The sequence below is a fragment of the Eucyclogobius newberryi genome, unplaced genomic scaffold (assembly GCF_026437365.1).
Source record: "Eucyclogobius newberryi isolate DKJ021-1_F unplaced genomic scaffold, fEucNew1.0.hap1 SCAF_19, whole genome shotgun sequence".
In the NCBI taxonomy this organism is placed as follows: domain Eukaryota; kingdom Metazoa; phylum Chordata; class Actinopteri; order Gobiiformes; family Gobiidae; genus Eucyclogobius; species Eucyclogobius newberryi.
The window spans coordinates 5,035,093-5,058,361 of NW_027315823.1; the positions used below are offsets into that span (position 1 = coordinate 5,035,093).

General features: G+C 42.9%; 1 protein-coding gene across 3 annotated transcripts in view; it reads right to left on the reverse strand.

Annotated features, from left to right (window-relative positions):
- The window catches only part of LOC140365207 (RNA-binding motif, single-stranded-interacting protein 2-like), a 44,049-nt gene that overhangs the window by 10,440 nt on the left and 10,340 nt on the right, over positions 1-23,269 (reverse strand). For all 3 annotated transcript variants that reach the window (XM_072451495.1, XM_072451493.1, XM_072451494.1), the window contains exons 2-4: positions 18,753-18,919; positions 7,651-7,709; positions 6,639-6,730 (exon numbers count right to left, since the gene is read on the reverse strand). In XM_072451495.1, coding sequence (XP_072307596.1) covers positions 6,639-6,730; positions 7,651-7,709; positions 18,753-18,919 — 318 coding nt within the window. The remainder of the gene's footprint in view (positions 1-6,638; positions 6,731-7,650; positions 7,710-18,752; positions 18,920-23,269) is intronic.

Below are 23,269 nucleotides of genomic sequence, written 5' to 3' on the forward strand. Positions count from 1 at the left end.
CTTCGGTATCACATATTTAAAATAACGTATGAACTGTGCGGCGTTCCCTCATCAGAATTTGTGTGAGCGCTCCATCTACTGGCAGCAGAGGGGAACTAAAGAAAAGCTAGCTTGCAACCGACACGCTAATGTAAGCACACAGCTGTAACAATGGTGATTTGAGGCAGAAATGGTCTCCCAGAGCTCGAACCGAAGGTCCCCCAGAGCTCGACCCGAAGGTCCCCCAGAGCTCGAACCGAAGGTCCCCCAGAGCTCGACCCGAAGGTCCCCCAGAGCTTGACCCGAAGGTCCCCCAGAGCTCTACCCGAAGGTCCCCCAGAGCTCGACCCGAAGGTCCCCCAGAGCTCGACCCGAAGGTCCCCCAGAGCTCTACCCGAAGGTCCCCCAGAGCTCGACCCGAAGGTCCCCCAGAGCTCTACCCGAAGGTCCCCCAGAGCTCGACCCGAAGGTCCCCCAGAGCTCTACCCGAAGGTCCCCCAGAGCTCGACCCAAAGCATCCAGCATACCAACGCGCTCAACGCCGAAAACGCAGGAGGCGTTTGACACGCGTTTACATAGACTTTGAATGTAAACTGGACGCTGCGGTGTGAGGGCCCCGTAAGAGGGGAATCTCTCCTTTACACATTTACAGTTTAAAGTTATGATGTAATACTGCGGGGTGTGAAAAGTAAAGAGCCAACAGTCGGAGAAGATGACAAAATAGTGACATTTTGCTCTCAGTATTGGCATTTCCTATAATCAAAACTAAAAATGAAAAATGACAACAAAAAGAGCTGATTATGATGAAATGAACGGATAAAGTGATATTCCTACCGTTCTTTTGAGGTTCATTTTATGGTCCAGTCACATTTTTTGCGATACTTGGACATTTTCAAGACATTCGCAGACACATTTTAACACAGTTATAGTAATATACTTGATATACAATCGCGTTTTTCTTCTACTCTGTCTCGGGCGCTGTATCATCCACACGTTCTTATCCGCTCGGACGCCGCTCCGACCGCTTAATTAAAGCGCGTTGACGGGTGCAAGCAGTGGAAACGGGAGACGCGCGGTCGCCGGGGGTGAGAGCCACGCCCACTCCTCTAAAGTCCCGCCCTGTCGAGGAGTGAGACGTTCAAGACGGAGGGCAAGAAATGAAGAAAAAAACGCTCAAATGTTGAGTCTCGTACTGTGGCAACCTCAGCGTTTGTGCCAAAGTCTCTGGGTCTGAGCTGTTTGAAAAAGCGTGACAAATGGAGTAATGACAGAAGCAACACAACATGACTGTTGCACCCGACCATGGAAAACTACTGGAAAACTACTGGAAAACTACTGGAAAACTACTGGGAAAGAGCCTGTGCCCGGCCTATCTGCAACTCGCCCTCCGAGACAAACGCTGTTGTGAAGTAAAGTCCTGAAGTACGTGTGCTGACCACGTACAGATGTGTGGGCCCTTTTCAAGATCCATTTGAAGTACTATGAGTAAAGTACCAATACATTTCACATTTGTAAGTAAAAACGCAATTAATTCCCAAATCACCAACTAACTCCTATCTACTGCTGTGGTCAATTTAAACCATTATAAGCCCTCCCTTCCCCCTTTTATTCTATTATTATGATTTATTTATTTTTATTATATACCGGTAGATTTTTTTTTTCTGTATAATTTTATTTAGTTATTGTCATGTCAGCTAAATAAATAAATAAAACCTTTATAAGTCCAATAAAATAATGAGTCAACAAATGATAATAAATGATAAAAAAATTATAATAAAATAATAATAATAAATGAATCATCTAAAACCACACTGTTCACCGTACTGCGTGGAAGGGGCGGCGGCATTAGAAAAATGGGTGATCTTGATGAGAACAGGAAGGAAGTGGAGAAAGGGCCAAACGTTCAGAGGAAAAGGAGGAAACGTTGGGAGTGTTTTTGACTTTCAGACTTTTATATCCGAACATCGAGCAAATAAAAAGTACAAATATTAGAGCTGTAACGACTATAACCAAGTACAAAACATAAACCTAGTCGCATTTCGATGATGTTTCTCTGGACTTTTCAGACTCAAACACTTTATAAAACAAAGGCAGTGGCATTATTATATCGAAATTCAAAAAAAGCATAAAATATTTCAGATTTTCATCAATAATACACTTTGTATGTACGTATTCTCAGTCTAAAACGTTCAGTCGCCACATTACAACATTTTTATGGTTGATAAAGTATTTAAAAAGTCTCAATGTGCAATAGAAATAATCGTAATACTTGATATAGCGTTTTTTTATTACTTATTATTCTGAAATTGTTTAAAAAGTTGATCATAGACATTTTAACACGTGGAAAACAAACAAACAGCAATATTGTTTATTCTGTATTTAGTTATTTGGAGGTAATCTAATATACCTTTAAAATGTTTACCTGTACATATAAATGTACTCGAGCAGGTATTTGTGGAGAAAATGTGGAAAAATCTGTTGAAAATGACAGGAAATGACATCACACTCATTCAGGAAACAACTTTTTTAACTCTAAACATTAATTCAACAAAATAAAGTCGCTCTCATATATTTTCATTTGGCAAATTTTTTTTTTTTACATTAGATGAGTTTTGGCCCAGTGTTTGCTGGGTAATTTCCTAAAGTGATGTCATCAATCACAAACAGGAAGTGACATATTCATGTGCAGTTACTGTCGTGATCACATGCAATGGTATTTATTTATTTATTTGTCTATGGGAGTTTTTATTTATTTATAGGAGATCTTCTACTGAAAGTGTTTTTCATACTTCCTATAAGTGATCTGTTCTTCTGTATCTACCTCTGTATCTACCTGCGTTGCACCAATGAAATTTCCCCATGTGGGACAATAAAGGAATATCTTATCTTATCTTATCTTATCTTATCTTATTATAAACCTAAAAAATGGGCTACTCTATGATAACATTTTTGTTTTTTTCCCCCCCGCAAAATTCAAACTATATTTATCTTAACTGCGTTTTTATGAGTTGTCCAACCTGTAGGGGGCGCTTTAATGTCTTCAGTTTAATCTAACGCCGGTCGATATATCGCTCTGAAGGTAAACTATGTGTGGCATGTGCTCACTTCCTGTCCCTCGTCCGGATCGTTCAGTCCGAGGCGTGTCCGTGTTTTCTCTGCTCGCGCTCGTGACGAGTCAGAGAACCGGGGCTATTTTTAGGCGCTGCATTGTTGTGCGGCGCGGCGGCGGCGTGCGGGCGGCTCCTCTGGGCGTGCGGGGGGCGGAGAACCCGAGCCGAGGGGGGCGGAGAACCCGAGCCGAGGGGGCTGAACCGGTGGCACGCGGCCAGCCGAGCGGAGTATATCTGTCTTTATGCTCTCAACACCTCAGAGAAGGGACGGGATGTGGAAGTACAGATCATATTCACGTACGAGCGTCGAATACTACGCTCATGCTGCCCAAGATCAAATACTACGCTCATGCTGCCCAAGATCAAATACTACGCTCATGCTGCCCAAGATCAAATACTACGCTCATGCTGCCCAAGATCAAATACTACGCTCATGCTGCCCAAGATCAAATACTACGCTCATGCTGCCGAATATGAAATACTACGCTCATGCTGCCCAAGATCAAATACTACGCTCATGCTGCCCAAGATCAAATACTACGCTCATGCTGCCCAAGATCAAATACTACGCTCATGCTGCCGAATATGAAATACTACGCTCATGCTGCCGAATATGAAATACTACGCTCATGCTGCCCAAGATCAAATACTACGCTCATGCTGCCCAACATCAAATACTACGCTCATGCTGCCCAAGATCAAATACTACGCTCATACTGCTGAATATGAAATACTATGCTCATGCTGCCGAATATGAAATACTACGCTCATGCTGCCCAAGATCAAATACTACGCTCATGCTGCCCAAGATCAAATACTACGCTCATGCTGCCAAGGATCAAATACTACGCTCATGCTGCCCAAGATCAAATACTACGCTCATGCTGCCAAAGATCAAATACTACGCTCATGCTGCCCAAGATCAAATACTACGCTCATGCTGCCGAATATGAAATACTACGCTCATGCTGCCGAATATGAAATACTACGCTCATGCTGCCCAAGATCAAATACTACGCTCATGCTGCCCAACATCAAATACTACGCTCATGCTGCCCAAGATCAAATACTACGCTCATACTGCTGAATATGAAATACTATGCTCATGCTGCCGAATATGAAATACTACGCTCATGCTGCCCAAGATCAAATACTACGCTCATGCTGCCCAAGATCAAATACTACGCTCATGCTGCCAAGGATCAAATACTACGCTCATGCTGCCCAAGATCAAATACTACGCTCATGCTGCCCAAGATCAAATACTACACTCATTCTGCCGAATATCAAATACTACGCTCATGCTGCCAATGATCAAATACAACGCTCATGCTGCAGAATATCAAATACTACGCTCATGCTGCCAAAGATCAAATACTACGCTCATGCTGCCCAAGATCAAATACTACACTCATTCTGCCGAATATCAAATACTACGCTCATGCTGCCAATGATCAAATACAACGCTCATGCTGCAGAATATCAAATACTACGCTCATGCTGCCAATGATCAAATACAACGCTCATGCTGCCCAAGATCAAATACTACGCTCATGCTGCCGAATATGAAATACTACGTTCGTGCTGCCCAAGATCAAATACTACACTCATGCTGCCCAAGATCAAATACTACGCTCATGCTGCCGAATATGAAATACCACGCTCATGCTGCCCAAGATCTAAGGCCCAAAGTCACTGGAATAGGCCCAACCCCGATTGGGAACAAGCGGTAGAAAATGAATGAAAGACTCTTTTAGAGTAAAAAACAAAAACCTGTGTTCCTCTGCATTCCCCACACAGAGTTTGCAGAAGGAATTACACAAGTTTAAAATAAACATTGCAAAGAAATTCACAGAATTTCCAGAGTCTGGAGATGATTTATGGAGTTAAAAACAGCAGAAGATTCCCAAAGCTACATCACAGACCAAAAAGACGTCACACATCGAGGAAATTCAGAAGGGAGTTTTTTTTACGCTTGGAGGAGAGGATTTGCTAACCAGGATTCATCCAGCTAGGAACTAGCGTGACTGAACCTAAATGCAACTCCAGGTATGTTTATGACGGTCCTTCCTCTGACTGTGACTAATCTCTTCCTGTGTTGACTTCTTCGTGCTGCTTTGTCGCTTCTTCTTGGCGTTGGTGCTGTTCGGTTGCTTCTTCTTGGCGTTGGTGCTGTTCGGTTGCTTCTTCTTGGCGTTGGTGCTGTTCGGTCGCTTCTTCTTGGCGTTGGTGCTGTTCGGTCGCTTCTTCTTGGCGTTGGTGCTGTTCGGTCGCTTCTTCTTGGCGTTGGTGCTGTTCGGTCGCTTCTTCTTGGCGTTGGTGCTGTTCGGTCGCTTCTTCTTGGCGTTGGTGCTGTTCGGTTGCTTCTTCTTGGCGTTGGTGCTGTTCGGTTGCTTTTTCTTGGCGCTGTTCCGCCGCTTCTTCTCGGCGCTTCCACGCTCTTCCCTCACGTGCTCGGCCTGTAACCAGCCTCCTCTCGCACGGCTCGCCCTCCTTTGCCCCGCAGCGTCCGCAGTCAAAGCAGCTCTTGTGGCCCCGAAGCCGGCGTCAATGGAACAGCAGGCACAATCCGCCGTTGTTGTCCGTCACGTGGGAGCAGGCCGCGGGCAGACGCTGGCACTTCATTGGCCCCGTCTCACTGTCTGCCGCGCCCTCCCCCTCTTTCACTCACGTTTCATTTGATTTGAAATGTTTTAGAGTTTCCTGTAAGAGGGAACTCCTGCGACCTTGTGGTATTTGGGTCTGATACTTGGTCAGATCAGCATTATGTATGTCTCCAGTCGTTTAGTCGATTAATCGGTCGGGTGAAGTCTTATGGGCCTTTTTCATTAGTCTTATCTACTCGACTCGACTGCTTTAGCGCATTTCCATTTGCCCTCTTCGCCCCTGGGCCTCGTCCGCAGACCGCCAGACGCTAATTGTTTAAAAGTCTTACGTTTTTCGCGAGCCAGTTTAGAGTCTTTAAGGATTTTTAAACGTTAGACAAAAATTGCAGACCACAAACATGAAGAGAATCTTGTTCGAGTCGCATGATTCCCGGGAGAGCAAAGACTAAACTACCACGGCAACTGCACACTTCACTGCGATAAAGGACAAACGTTGAGCTAATAAAGCTAGCGCGCCTAGCATCAGGGTGTTTCCTGTGCAGAATAAAGCCGCTCGCTTAGTTATACTTCTTAGATTTACTTCTTAAATTTACTTAGATATACTTCTAGTTTAGATGCACGTCCAAACTGTGTATTTATCATGTTTTAAATCTGATTTGTCGTGCAGATAAAAGCTTTTAATGCACATAAAGTAGACGATAAACAAACACAGGAAGTGAGTTAACTGTAGCTTTGTGGATTAGAAACAGACTCGAGTGAAAAGGACAGAAATATCACTTTATACGGATCATTTGTAATTATTGACGACATATGATTTGTAGTAGAATTGCTTATTATCGTACAGTCCGTTACAACATTGGAATGAAGCGAGTCCGTGTGTTTGAACATCGCGGCTGTTGTTGTTGCTGCTGCTGTTGTTGTTATTTGTGTGTTGGTGACATACTTTGGCCATCTGAGCTTGGACGCCGCTGGACTTGAGCGCTGTGACCGCTTTCTGCGCCGCCGCTGGACTGTCGAAGTCCACGAAGCCGTAACCTGGACAAATGCACAGAAACGTACAATACACGTACATTTAAGTTGTGCTGTTGCGATTATTGTGAGATGAAACAATTATTGTGAGATGAAACGATTATTGTGAGATGAAACGATTATTGACACGATAACACGAGTGAAATCCTGAATGTTCTCTCGGTCAAATCGTTCAATAATCAAACTTTCTGAATGATAATTAAAGTTATTGTGACGCAAACAACCAAATAAAAAATATCAGGCTCGTTCAATTTGTTTCATATTTCATGTTTCATCTCCAGTGTGTGAGCAGCTTTATGAAATCAAACTTTATGTATAAATTAAACATAAACAGCCAGAAATAAATTATTCTTCAACGTTTTATTCATTTTTTAAGTTTACTTTTTTTTAGCTTACAGAAGGAATTGAAATAACGTAATATTGCTTCAAGTTAATCATTTATTTATTTTTTAAATGTAAAATGTTATTGCATTATTTTTTATTCCAATGGGGGTTTAGTTGATACTGATAATGAAGTTTAAATTTCACTTTAGTTTTTTAATGAGAACTAAGTAATATATAGGGTTAAAATAGGGTAAAATATGTATTTTCTGGGCGTTTGAAGTGTCAGTCGTCGCCCCCTGCTGTCTCGGGGAAGAAAACACGCCTTGTAACTTCACCCTGAAGATAACTCTCCTGAGAAACCCAGGCTCTTAAATGTTTTTGTGATGATACGGTCTTATTTTGATGAAAATAGAGAGAAAATGAAAAAAAGCTCTGGCGTCTGTTCTCTGACAGTGTATTTTCACAAGAGAGCTGCAGGGGGCGCTCTATCGCCAAAGTCACTTAGTGCTTCTGTAATAGATTATATTGTGACCTTGATAATCAACATTACTAATTGTAAAATCCAATAAAAGACTGAGTGCGGAGAGCGACACAAGACTCACCTTTGCACTTGTTGGTCGTTTTGTCTAAGATGGCTTTGGTCGACACGATTTTGCCGTAACTGGAAGAGAAAAGAGACCGATGTAAACATACCTCGTGCATTAAAGCGCCGCCATGCGTCAACGTGGAAACAACATGTCTGACGCCTTCAGAACAACTAACTTTAATGTCTCGCAGGCTCCGCCCTGTTGTCTGCAAACGCTGCTGTCACTTTCTCCTTTAATGTCTCGCAGGCTCCGCCCTGTGAGGCTCCGCCCTGTCGTCTGCAAACGCTGCTGTCACTTTCTCCTTTAATGTCTCGCAGGCTCCGCCCTGTGAGGCTCCGCCCTGTCGTCTGCAAACGCTGCTGTCACTTTCTCCTTTAATGTCTCGCAGGCTCCGCCCTGTGAGGCTCCGCCCTGTCGTCTGCAAACGCTGTTTTGTCCTTTTGTTTGAGCCAAAAACAGATTCGTCGGTTTATTTTAAGCTCTTGTTTTCTTCTTTAAATATGAATGCGAAGCAAAGTGTCATCTTTTTATAAACCTGCCATTTTCAAACAAGCTGGAACTTTTAAACTTTTAAACGACATACGTCAGCAAAGATATGATTACTCTGGCACCAGCAGGAGGCCGGTCCATGTTTAGTCCTGACTCTGGGCACCAGCAGGAGGCCGGTCCATGTTTAGTCCTGACTCTGGCACCAGCAGGAGGCCGGTTCATGTTTAGTCCTGACTCTGGCACCAGCAGGAGGCCGGTCCATGTTTAGTCCTGACTCTGGCACCAGCAGGAGGCCGGTCCATGTTTAGTCCTGACTCTGGGCACCAGCAGGAGGCCGGTCCATGTTTAGTCCTGACTCTAGGCACCAGCAGGAGGTCGGTCCATGTTTAGTTCTGACTCTGGCACCAGCAGGAGGCCGGTCCATGTTTAGTTCTGACTCTGGCACCAGCAGGAGGCCGGTCCATGTTTAGTTCTGACTCTGGCACCAGCAGGAGGCCGGTCCATGTTTAGTCCTGACTCTGGCACCAGCAGGAGGTCGGTCCATGAGGTTCATCAGTTTTACAGCTCGTGTGGAGACAATTATTGAGTTTGTAGTAATTTAAAATGGAAAATCGTGAAAATCAGCCCAGAGTGGACTCGGACACTGAGACACTCGGTCACTCGGACACTCGGTCTCTGGGACACTGGGACACTCTGACACTCAGACACTCTGTTACTCTGTCACTCGGACACTGGTCACTGGAACACTCGGTCACTCGGACACTCGGTCTCTCGGACACTGGGACACTCTGACCCTCAGACACTGGGATACTCGTACACTGGTCACTTGGACACTGGGACACTCGGTCACTCTGACACTGGGACACAGGGACACTCTGCCACTCAGACACTGGGACACTCGGTCTCTGGGACACTATGACCCTCAGACACTGGAACACTGGGACACTCGGTCACTCGGGTCCAGGAGGACTGGAGGCGCATGAGGAGTTTGTGCAAACCTCGGTCAGGGCAGAGCTCTGGCAGCTCTGGATAATAGACCTGTTCTTGTCTGAGAGCTGGACCAATCAGAGCGCCCGGTGCTGCAGTGTTTGGCCAACATGGCGTCTGCGAGGAATGTACACTGTAACCTGACGCCTCCTGCTCGCCCTGCACTCCCTTTCTCTCTCTTTCCCTCCCTCTCTCCTTTTCTCTCCCTTCCTCTCCTTCTTTCTGTCCCTCTTTCTCTCCCCCTTCCTTTCCCTTTCTCTCTCTTTCCCTCCCTCTCTCCTTTTCTCTCCCTTCCTCTCCCTCTTTCTGTCCCTCTTTCCATCTCTCCCCTTCTCTCACTCTCTCTCACTCTCCCTTCCTCTCTCGTCCTCTCCCTTCCTCTCCCTCTCTCCCTTCCTCTCCCTCTCTCTCCCTTCCTCTCCCTTCCTCTCCCTTCCTCTCCCTCTCTCCCTTCCTCTCCCTCTCTCTCCCTTCCTCTCCCTTCCTCTCCCTCTCTCCCTTCCTCTCCCTCTCTCCCTTCCTCTCCCTCTCTCCCTTCCTCTCCCTATCTCCCTTTCTCTCACTTCCTCTCCCTTCCTCTCCCTTCCTCTCCCTTCCTCTCCCTTCCTCTCCCTTCCTCTCCCTCTCTCTCCCTTCCTCTCCCACTTTCTCTCACAGATTCTCTCGGTTTTGTATATTTTCACCCAAACTTAACCCGTGGATTGGACATTAGGGCGAGACACTTTAGGCTAAACACATTCTTTTATTTTTCTGTCATGTGGGAGCAGCAGAACTCTCCGATCTGCTCCTGAAGATGTTTCAGGATTTCATTTAATTCCATTGAGACTTCAAAGTGCACATTCCTCCCACAGAGACACAAAGATCCTTTAAAGTTGCTCGTACATCACACTGTACAATCTGTGTAAGATTCTGACTTGACGATATCTCATTCTAACCCCGGATTTATTCAAGTTTTACGTTTAAAAAAATGAGGCGGAATTAGAATCGTTACAGCAGTTTCCGATCTTGTTTACGCAAAAACCAAATCCTTTTACTGCTTTGGTGTTTTAGGCTCTTTTCACAATGTCGTCCGGCAGCGTTGCAACTGTCTGACCAAACATGCGGGCGCAGCCCGCATGTTTGGTACCCCGTCGCCCCTGGCAAGTACAGTGAACTAGCCCATGCCGAAGGCATGGATCATGCATACTTACTCCTGCTATGACAGAAATAGTCAACAATTTGTGAATGGGCGTAGCCCATTCACAAATTGTTGACAACAGCAGCGCGAAGCGCTGCATTCCTCAAAAAACCCTCCTGGCATTGTCCTGTACGCGAGAATCCATGCCGCAGGCATGGGCCATGCTTGTATCTGCTCAAATCAATGGAAGTCTATGGGGAGTGGGCGGGGCATCCCGACGGAATGGGGAGTATTATTATTACTCTAATTTGACCCCCTGAACATGCTCAAAAACTCACCAAACTTTGCCCAAAATTCAGAATTGGCAAAAAATTTTGTTTTTTCTGGGCCATTTTTTTTTTCGTTAAAAAATGGCGCGACAGCGCCACCGACAAAAGTCAAAATACATTGCGCCTATGGGAGACGCCCCGAGGTCAACTTTGTCGTAGAGCTACGAAATTCGGAACACACATTCCTCTCGTGAGGACAAAAAAAAAATGTTATTGTGGCCACGCTCCCAGATTTACCCTATGGCCGCCATCTTCCTTTGAAAATGAAAACACGCTGTGTTAGCCATTTTGTTCACGTCAAACTTTGACGAACTCCTCCTATGGCGTTTTGCCCACCGACTTCAAAATCGGCGTACGTCCTCTGGACAAGTGGGGCATCTAAAGTTATCCAATTTTTTGAGATACCTTTTACGGTCTGTGTGAGGCGCAGCCGCAAAGTTGGACAACTTATTTTGGAATATTGCAGATCTAAAAATTGCTCCCATTTGATCAAAACAAGTCCGATTAGGACCAAATTTGAATCAGTTGTTAAACTTTCTAGTTTGGACCAGTTTAGGCTGACAAAATTGAAATGGCCGTGATAGCGCCCCCTACAGAGTGACCTTTAAATTAACATTGAAGGTCAAAAATTAGTTTTACCAAAATTGTCTAAACTTTACCCAAAATTCTATTTTGCCGTCCCGATCACAAAAGCCAATCAGACAAATGCCTTAATTTTTACGGCGTAGTCGTAGCGATGACAGAAACCTCCCATGTTATCCCTATGGGAAAACCACAAAATCTCTCAAATTACCACATTTTTATGTTTCACACTTTAACGAACTCCTCCTAGTGCGTTTTGCCCACCAACCTCAAAATCGGTGTACGTCCTCTAGACAAGTGGGGCATCTAAATTTATCAAAATTTTAAGGATAACTTTTACGGTCTCTGTGCGACGGAGCCGCAAACGTTTCCCAGAATTCTGACTATTTGGCCTTCAGAGTAGCCTATAAACAATAGAGTTTTTCCAAATGACATGATATTTTGCACAAAATTCTAATTTGCCATCCTGATCATACAAGTATGAGAGCCAAAGTCATATTTTGTACGGCGTAACCGTAGCGATGACAGAAACATCCCATGTTATCCTTATGAGAAAATCGTAGAATCGCTCAAATTACCACATTTTTACGCTTCACACTTTAACGAACTCCTCCTAGGGCGATTGTCCGATCAAACTCATATTTGGGGAAAATCATCTACACAAGCGGGGCATCAAAACTTATCCATATTTTTATTCCAAGTGTCACGGTCTCTGTGCGGCGGACCCGCACATTTGACCGACATTTGTGTTCATTTCCACTGGATTGGCCATGTCCAATGTGTCCCCGTCTGTCAAGTTCTTTTTTAATTCAACACACAATAAGGGCGCCATCTTTATCAAGTCGAAAGCGCAGAGTCGGAAGGCCGGCGGCCCGCGAGGGCCGTTGGATGCCGCTTGCGGCTTTAATTTTTCTTGTTCTTCTTCAGCGCTTTGAACTCTAATTTGACCCCCTGAACATGCTCAAAAACTCACCAAACTTTACCCAAAATTCAAAATCGGCGAAAAGTTTTGTTTTTTCTGGGCCATTTTTTTTTTCGTTAAAAAATGGCGCGACAGCGCCACCGACAAAAGTCAAAATACATTGCGCCTATGGGAGACGCCCCGAGGTCAACTTTGTCGTAGAGCTACGAAATTCGGAACACGCATTCCTCTCGTGAGGACAAAAAACAAATATTACTGTGGCCACGCCCCCAGAATTACCCTATGCCCGCCATCTTCCTTTGAAAATAAAAACACGCTGTGTTAGCCATTTTGTTCACGTCAAACTTTGACGAACTCCTCCTATGGCGTTTTGCCCATCGACTTCAAAATCGGCGGACGTCCTCTGGACAAGTGGGGCATCTAAAGTTATCAAATTTTTTGAGATACCTTTTACGGTCTGTGTGCGGCGCAGCCGCAAAGTTGGACAACTTATTTTGGGATATTGCAGATCTAAAAATTGTTCCCATTTGATCAAAACAAGTCCGATTAGGACCAAATTTGAATCAGTTGTTCAACTTTCTAGTTTGGACCAGTTTATGATGACAAAATTGAAATGGGTGCGATAGCGCCCCCTACAGAGTGACCTTTAAATTAACATTGAAGGTCAAAAATTAGTTTTACCAAAATTTTCTAAACTTTACCCAAAATTCTATTTTGGCGTCGCGATCAAAAAAGCCAATCAGACAAATGCCTTAATTTTTACGGCGTAGTCGTAGCGATGACATAAACCTCCCATGTTATCCCTATGGGAAAACCGCTAAATCTCTCGAATATCCACATTTTTATGTTTTACACTTTAACGAAGTCCTCCTAGTGCGTTTTGCCCACCGACCTCAAAATCGGTGTACGTCCTCTAGACAAGTGGGGCATCTAAAGTTATCCAAATTTTAAGGATAGCTTTTACGGTCTCTGTGCGACGGAGCCGCAAACGTTTCCCAGAATTCTGACTATTTGGCCTTCAGAGTGGCCTATAAACAATAGAGTTTTTCCAAATGACATGATATTTTGAACAAAATTCTAATTTGCCATCCTGATCACAAAAGTATGAGCGCCAAAGTCATATTTTGTACGGCGTAACCGTAGCGATGACAGAAACATCCCATGTTATCCTTATGGGAAAATCATAGAATTGCTCAAATCACCACATTTTTACGCTTCACACTTTAACAAACTCCTCCTAGGGAGATTGTCCGATCAAGTTCATATTTGGAGAATATCATCTACACAAGCGGGGCATCAAAACTTACCCACAATTTGATTCTAAGTGCTACGGTCTCTGTGTGGCGGACCCGCAAATATATGTCAGAAATGGGAAAACAGCGAAATCTCTGAAATGTTCACATTTACGCTTCACACTTTAACAAACTCCTCCGTGGGCAATAGCTCGATCAAGCTTTACTTTGGGAAAAATCATCTACACAAGCGCGGCATCAAAAGTTATCCATATTTTTATTCCAAGTGCTACGGTCTCTGTGCGGCGGCGCAGCAAATTTGACTGACACTTGTGTTGATTTGCACTGGATTGGCCATGTCAATTGTGTCGCCGTCTGTCAAGTTCTTTTTTTATTCAACACACAATAAGGGCGCCATCTTTATCAAGTCGAAAGCGCAGAGTCGGAAGGCCGGCGGTCCGCGAGGGCCGTTGGATGCCGCTTGCGGCTTTAATATTCTTTCTTTCTTCTCGGGACCAACCCCCCTATTTTTCACCCAGTGAACATTGATGAAAAGTCACAAAAATGTGCACACCTCTAAGAATCGTGCCTCTCTACATTCTGGCTATTTCCCTTTTCTAAAATAAAAAAATTGGCGCGTCAGCGCCCCCAAATGTACCAAAAATGCATTGAGAGATGGGAAATGACCCAAAAAAAATCTGATCGTAGAATCATGAAATTTGGTGCAGAGGTAGATGGTGACAAGAGAAGTAAAAAATATTATTACGGCAACGCCGTCCACCCAACCAATTGTCGGCCATATTGGTTCAAAAATGGCTAAGCATGACTCAGGAGTTTTTCCAAACGTCGTACTTTTACGAACTCCTCCCAGGGCGTTGGCCCTAAAAAGCTGAAATTTGGTGAAAATGCTACTGAGGAGTGGGACATCAAAAGTTATTCAAATTACATTGATACCTGTCACGGTCTCTGAGCGGCGAAGCCGCAAACTGTAGCAAGAATTTCAGAAATCTCCCAAATTTAACATTTCTGCCGTTTGCGCAGATAAAGTCCGAATTGCGTCAAATTAGAATCAGTTGTTAAACTCTTTGCCCTAAACCTACTTGAAGTGAAATAAATTTATTTGGAGCCACAGCGCCCCCTACAGATTTTATATGGAGGTTAAATGTTTAGTTTTGCGAAATTATATGAAATTTGACACACAACTCAATTTTAGCATCCCCATCAAAAAAGTCAATGAGACCCATGTCCTAATTGTTATGGCTTTGCTGTAACGATGACCGAAACCTCCCATGTTATTCCAATGGGGAAATCGCCAGAACATGTTTACACTTTAGACTTTCACGAACTCCTCCCAGGGCGTTAGCCCTATTAACCTGAAATTTGGTGAGACTCATCTTCAGGGGTGGACCATCAAAAGTTATCTACATTAATTCAAAGAGTCACGGTGTCTGTGCATCAAAGCCGCACATTTTGCCAAGAATTCAAAATAAAATAGCTTTTTGATGGTAAAACAAAGGGGAGAAGATGTGACAGCGTCACAGATTCAGCAGTAGGCGTACTAAAAGGACAATTGGGGCGCGTTAGCGCCCCCTCCTCTTGCGGCGTGGCGGCGGCGTGGCGAGGGCCGATCATTGCCGCTTGCGGCTATATTTATTATTATTATTATTATTTGAACAGACAAACTATAATCACATGTGTCTTTTTATACAGTTTGTGGAGGAAATTATGGCACAAATTCCAATTCCGCTGCGATTAATCTTGAATCATTCTTGAGTCCAGTGAACGCTGGTTTAACCCGAGTCGGCGTGGAAACGGTCCCTTTGGCGTTGTCCCGGTCCAACCCCCATAAAACGCCTTGTGACTGAACTCATCCCTCACTGTGTCAACTTTACAATCATGGCCCCGGGGCCGCTTCAGGGTCAGAGCGTTACCTTTCATGTCCGGTGATTTAAGGCCAATATTCGGACGGTTACTGCGCGTCTCTTTTACGGCCGCTCGTGTAACGCGATCCCGAGGCGTTTGGAGCAAGCTAATGAGTCCACGTTTAGCGCCGCGCGGGTTTAGCATCGCACGCGTGAGTGTCGGGGCACGAGAGAGAGATTCTGCGCGTCGCCGTGGAAATATTCAACCTTTCAGAACGACGTAGTGACTCTGAGCACACGACTCCATCTAAGTGAATGGATGTCATGAAAAATATGTCAAGATAAAAATGAATCTTACACATTTGACCAGCCAAAAAATGCATAATAGAGAAGAAAAAAACATATATAAGTCGCACTGGAGTATGAAATGCAGTTGCAATAACAAATAATATCACATATAAGTCGCTCAGGAGTAAAAGTATATATAAGTATAAGTATAAGTCGCACCCCGGCCAAGACTATAAAAAAGGTGCAACTTATAGTCCAGAAAATACGGTAAAACTAAATAAATCAATAAATCAAAATATTGAATAAATAAATAACATATATATATTTAAATAAAAAAAATAAAAACTGATACAAATAATATTTAATCAAATACAATTAATATCAACAAAATTAAATACAAAATAAATAAAATGAAAATAAAAAATTGTATTGGAACTATATTTCTAGGCTAAATATTCCAGGACTAAACCAGGATTTCACTGGATCAAAGAATATGTTCAAAACTGGGACTAAACCAGAGAAAAACCAGAACTAGAACAAGTGTGAACACATCCTAAAATCAGTTCCTAAACCGGGACTATGGAGACTATACCAGGACAAAACCAAAAGGATTTAACTAGCTACATAAAGCAAACGTTACTTTATATCTGTGACAAAAGAGGGATTACACCGACATGTTTGTATCTGTGAGGCGTTTCCCCGTCAGGAAGTGTGGAATGAGGCAGAAAAATGCCCCGATTTCCACGTCCGGTGACGATCTACAAACTTAAAAATGGCACAAATCTGAGTAAATTGAGTGTTTTCTGGGGCTCAGAGGGACTCTTACGCGACAGGATTATAAAAACAAGCGTGAATGAAACTGAAAACAACAACTCCGGGTGTGTTTTTGACGAGGGAATAACAGGGTTAAAAGTTCAAATAAAGTCGTAATTTGTGTCCTTTAAACATCAGGCCGTTTTGACTCATGCTCTTGGGCTGAAGAAGAGACCTTACGCCCACGAGCATGCTGGGAAACGTGCCTTAAACGTGGGTCGGTCCTGCGCTTGGTCCCAGTTGTATAATGTAACAGGAAGGTCGCGCAGAGTCTCCACGTGAACTTTGAACTCCTTTTATGTAGAGAAACATCAAAACAAGTCTGCGCCAGCCCCACGCGAGAAGGATCAATACGACTTTGGATGTTCAAGAGCGTAAAAAGAGAGTAAAAAGAGAGTAAAAAGGGAGTAAAAGACCTGGATGTAGTTCTGCAGTCCAATAATATATGTGTAATCTCCCAAACAACAGTATAAAGTGATATTTCTGTACTTTTGTGGTTTGTTTAAGTTTCCATTCGCGTTTATTTTGCGATACTTTAACCTCAACCCCAAACGTCGTAGTCACGTTTTTGCACATTTCCGATACATTACCGTAATATTGTCTGAACGTCATCGAGAAATAGCCATTCATTGAGAGGCATTGAGTTTTTTTTACACGCAAATTGGTCCAAAAACATTAAAACTTGTACTTGAAATACATTCAAAGTGTTTATTATTGTATTTTATGTAAAGAAAAGTAGATTTACCGTACAATTCTGACTATAGAGCGCTCCTGAATATAAGCCGCGCCAACAAAACTTACAAAGAAATATATTTATTAAAACTTGTACTTGAAATACATTAAAAGTGTTTATTATTATAGTTAATGTAAAGAAAAGTAGATTTACTGTAAAATTCTGACTATAGAGCGCTCCTGAATATAAGCCGCGCCAACTAAACTTACAAAGATATATATTTATTAAAACCCTTTTTAGACCGTGTACAACTTATTTTCTCTGGAGGTCGGCAGTTCTCTGTTAAACTCATACAACTAGAAGGAGGACGGACTTCTAGATTAAGGTGAATGGTCAAGAATAACGGGCGAGTCATATCGTTATGGCGATAGTAAACCTTTTTATCGCTCGCTGCTCTCGTAACGTTTTGCCCGTTGCACAATTTCCTCGACTTCTCAAAGTGAAATCGAAGCAGATGACGTCGTGTATTAGTCATTGTTTTGAAAAGACAAAGCTCTGGACTCCAAACGGGACGCGGCGTTGGCCAATCTTCCAGTCCTCGGGCGAAAAAAGAGAGGCACATTGGGAAATTCCAATCGGAGAACGACTGCGGTTTGGAGAAAAACCTTACGAGAAACACAAGTTCAATTCATCCCGGGACCAATTTCGACGCCGGAACTCGAGCCTCTTCAACCACGGAACAGTTTTCTTTATCTGTACGTGTCAGCGAGAGACTTGAAGCGATCGCTGGAGTGAAGCCGTGTAAAAAACGAATCGATGCTAAAACTGATAGCGAAACGAGACGCTCTTTTGTGCTAATGCTAAAGAGATAACGATTAACTGTCGGGTCTTAATCTTCTACATCTATGTTTTATGTCAGCCCGGACCAGAGATCTGCATTAAGGGCATGCGTTTAACGGGGTCATGTTTAGTCATCAACCACTAAATATCTCAAATTATTACTTTATTTTCCGGAGTATAAGTCGCACCAGCCAAAAAATGGATAATAGAGAAGATAAAAACATATATAAGTCGCATTTTTGGGGGAATTTATTTGCTAAAATCCAAGACCAAGAACAGACATTTCATCTTGAAATGCAGTTTAAAATAATAACAGATGAGAGAACATGGTGAATAGGTGTACGTATGCTAACGCTAACACCTTCAGCTACATGAGGCGCAGACAGAACTGTGGTAAGTGTCTGGTATGTTAACGTCACATATTAACAGTTATTCAGATAACTATAGCATAAAGAACATGCTAACAAGTTTACCAAAGCATCAGTTTTACCCCAAATCACTAAATCCATTGAATTATTCTTCCTCTGTGTCACTTCTAAACAACTCCACAAACTCCAGAGGAAGTGCACATTCTGCTTCTGTGTCGCTTAGAGCCTAGAGCGCCCTCTTGTGTTTGTCAGTGTGAAAATAACAAATAATATCACATAAGTCTTTCTGGAGTATAAGTCGCACCCCGGCCAAAACTATGAAAATACGGTATTTAGAAGTATTTACTTGATTAAAAGTTCTGAAAAGGTTGTCAACGGTTGCAAAGGAGAACAAATCAAGTCCATCCCCCAAGAAAGCACGATAACAACAGACAAGTTCATCGTAATGTCTTTTTAAATGCAGCACAAAACCTTAACGCGCTAATACGTATTATCTGTTTTTCCTGTGGTACGTTTCAGGCCCTGTTCCTCGAAGGTGAGCAGGATTGTGGAAAACCGGCCCCAGAGAACCGGCCCCAGAGAACCGGCCCCAGATGGTGAGAACACAGGACTTACGGCTGGCAGAGCTTCACGAGGTCTTGGTCCGTGGTCCCCGGATGAAGCCCGCGGATGTACAGGTTGGTCTTGCTCAGCTGTTCCCCGCTGCCGCCGCCGTTGCTGCTGCCGCTGTTCGTGTTGGGACTGGGGGGCGCCATCTGGTGGCCGGAGGACACATAGGACTGCTGCGGGAGAGACGAGAAACGGGGCAATTTAGAAGAATGTTTAAGCGTGATATTTCTGGCATGTCTCGCGATAGTGGCGAGATTTAAAATTAAGATCCAGGTCACAGTGCACATTTAAAGCGGTAAACGACACATTGTGCAAAGTTTAACCATGTTTCAGCATATTTCCCTCATCAGAAACATACTATACATAGGAGTTGTATTTAGCTTCCTTCACGCTTGTTCACTCTTCCTCTGAGCCTCACAAAAACACTCCCAATATTTGTGACGTTAAAGGTATCGATCCGGAGGTTTCAGTTGATTATTTAAAGTTCAAAACATGCGACGCCAAGGCAAAAGTACAGAGAAAGTTTTACAGCCATTAACAAATAAAATACACAATTTATACACATTAACCTGTTACCACCCACCTGTCCGCCGGCGAGCATTTTCTATATCTCAAATATTCTCTTACATCATCACTTTTATTTCCGTGGTCAATACCAGCAAGCCATACATCATTTTAAAGCTTATTTTCTCAACAAAACGAATATGTCATTGATTTACATTGAATAATTTGCCCAAAGAAGCAATTGCCAATAGTTTGTGAGAAAGTCTCAACTTTTACAAACGCATGTCCTACCTGTTTGCTGTTTATGACGGACGAAACGGCTTTAATTCTGTACATCCTTGTACTCAGTCTGTCCGTAAGGAACCATTGAAAAACAATATCCACTTGTATTTTTTCTGAAGTTATCCGATTTCGAGATATTGTCAAGTAAACAAACTTTTCTTTGTTCCTCGCCGGACGAGAATGCGCTTGTCCGGCGCATTTCTCCGTCCATAACAAATTACCTGTTTGACCTATAAAATAATGTTGGGTATCCTCCTTTTCCTCAGACTGTTACCTACAGAATGAGACCATCCACGAATTTTTCTGTCCACGGGTTTGTTTGCTACAGCCTCCGCAAAAAAAAATGCGCCGCTTGCGACGCACATGGATTAGTCTGTTTACATCTAAATAGCGCCGCATGTGAGTGACGTAGAAGAATTTGATTGACATATTATTCTAGCCAATAAGAACAGCTTTAGAAAGAGGGGCGGGACAAAGGCCTTATTGACACAGTATCTTCTGTATTCTCGTACGTAAGGCTCAGGTAAGGCTGTAAAGAGCCAGATTTCTCGGCAGGATTTTGCGCATAACGTTTTCTGATTTTATTAGCCTTTTGGACGTGCATTTTGTTAGATATATGTATTATTATACCAATACAAAAATAAAATAAAAATATTATAATTTTTTTTTTTTTTTAACCTCTATATGGGAAATTCATGGGTAAACTCATATTTACACATTTTCACATATATTGTTTTTAGCAGTTATAATTGCTATTAGTGGCCTACAAAACATCAAAATGTATGTTTTATGATCATAGAGGAGCTAAAATTGTAATAAAACAGTTTGGCACAGTTGGCACATATTTGGATCACTTGTTCCGAATATACTTTTTGATACAAAAAGGTCAACAGCACCAAAATGCCTGTTCCTAGAGATCTGAAACTTTACACAGTTGTTGTCAACAAGATAAACATCATGTACAGTGAACAACATAAGCACACTATGAAGTATGTCATGCTCAGGACCATTACAAATTGACAATATTCAGGCGAGACTAAAAAAGGATGTTTTGTTTATGTTTGGGCCCCTGTAGTGTAAGTTCTGACAGTGTTCATGTGCACATCTACAGAAACTAGAAGGCCTAAGCTTTCTAATGATGCATCACACTTGCATGTGGAACATAAGATCCTCTTTTAATAAGCAATGCCATTTGGGTATGTCCAACCATTGTGCACAGGGCGAAAATAGGTGGATGGTAACTTAAACAGAATATTTGTCCTTTTAACATTTGAGAGAAGGCTGAAGTATGATTTTCTGAACTTAAACAAGACTATTTCGAACATGTTTGTCCATCGAGCAGAAATACGTTGTCTGAACAGGTTGTATCGTTAAGACATGAAAAGGAAATATAATAGGAATATAAAAGGAATAATTGCTCATTTTCACCTTTCATACGACAATATTGAACCTCTAAATCTCGCAGAGCTTAACTAAGACCTTGCAGCAGTGAAATGTTGAAGACAGAAGAGACAATATAGTTTCGCTATTAAATATTGTGCAGAAAAATCAATAAAGGAACTCGACATCGGAGCGAATACCTTCAAAGCCCAAAGCCGCGCTGAATCCCGCCAACTGGCCCCAAACCGAGGCCCGACATCCACACTCTCGCCGAAGCGTTCTGTGTTTGTGCCCATGTGTGCGTACCCGCGGTAACACATGTGCTGACCTTTGACCCCGGTGACACAACATGTTTTCGCAGCGGGAGAATGCGGCGCTGAACGCTGCAGCGCGTCGACTCAACGCCAACTGTATTTCTCACCGTTAAAGCGAATCACGGCGTCACTTTTCTGAGTCTGTGAGCGCTTTGACCTGACATTACACATTACCGTATTTTCCGGACTATAAATTGCACCGGAGTATAAGTCGCACCAGCCAAAAAATGCATAATAGAAAAGAAAAATACATATATAAGTCGCATTTTTGGGGGAAATGTATTTGATCAAATCCAAGACCAGGAGCAGTCCAAACCAAAACGCAAGTCAAACCAAAGTCCAAAACCAAACGCGAGTCCAAAACCAAAAGCGAGTCCAAACCCAAACGCGAGTCCAAAACCAAAAGCGAGTCCAAACCCAAACGCGAGTCCAAAACCAAACGCGAGTCCAAAACCAAACGCGAGTCCAAAACCAAACGCGAGTCCAAAACCAAAACCAAACGCGAGTCCAAAACCAAACGCGAGTCCAAAACCAAAACCAAACGCGAGTCCAAACCCAAAAGCGAGTCCAAAACCAAAAGCGAGTCCAAAACCAAACGCGAGTCCAAAACCAAACCCAAACGCGAGTCCAAAACCAAAACCAAAGTTCAAAACCAAAGTCCAAAACCAAAGTTCAAAACCAAAGTCCAGAACCAAACGCGAAGGGAAGAAGGTGTAGTTGTTATAAATTCAGTCTTTGTTCATGCTTTTTTAAGGTGTCGTTATTATAAAGCGGAACAGATTAATTGAAAATATGAATGAATATCACGGCAGGTTTGCAAAGATCCACTTCTGACTAACACGTGACGGGATGATGTGTCGTCTTCAGAGAACGTTTTGTCACTTGAATCGTTGCAGTCTTTGCCATTTGCTTAAAGGTTGTTTATTTTCCAGTTTCCAATTAATGAAGTGTCCATTTTTCCTCTGCCCTGTGATTAAAGGTGCCCCGTGTAACCTCTCCGGTGGAGCATCTGCCTTGCGTTCACACGGAGGTTATTGCTTTGCCTGGAGCGTGTCATTAAACATGCCTATCCCGTGTTTTGTTTAATTACAGGTGTTTTTATTGCTCAAAAATACCTGAAAAACGCATATTCTTTCTGTGAGCGGGCTCGCCTCTCCACGGATCTAACACATAAAATGGCCTGGTGGCTCCGCGGGAATAAGTAGGTTTAATGCTGCTGTGTGTTGAGGAATGTGGGTGCTTGTAACTTCTATTACATTCTGTGTATTTATATCTGTTGTACATATACATTATAGTTTTACACCAATCGAACAGGTATTTGTGGAGAAAATGTGTAGAAATGTGTAGAAAATGACAGGAAGTGACATCACGCCAGGGACACTCATTCCAGTCAAAGTTTATGCAGAATTTACACAAACAAACAACTTTTTTGACTCTAAACATTAATTCAACAAAATAAAGTCGCTCTTATATATTTTTATTTGTCAAAAAAAACAATGGTGAAATTAGATGAGTTTTGGCCCAGTGTTTGCTGGGTAATTTACTAGTGTGATGTCATCAATTACAAACAGGAAGTGAAATTATAAACCTAAACATTTTACTGTTCTGGGATAACATTTTTATAATTTTTTTTGTCAAAATTCTAAATATATTCATCTTAACTGTATTGTAGTAGAATGAGTAGCCAGACCTGTAGGGGGCGCTGTAATAAAGACGAGAGTTTGTCGGAAGTGTCAAAAATCAGACCAATTGAAACTAAAACTAGTCATTCAGTATCGGTTCTGGACAAATTACTCACACACTGACACAGACACACTGACACACACACACACACACTGACACACACACTGACACAGACACACTGACACAGATACACTGACACAGACACACTGACACACACACACTGACACAGACACACTGACACAGACACACTGACACAGATACACTGACACAGACACACTGACACACACACACTGACACAGACACACTGACACACACACACTGACACAGACACACTGACACAGACACACTGACACAGACACA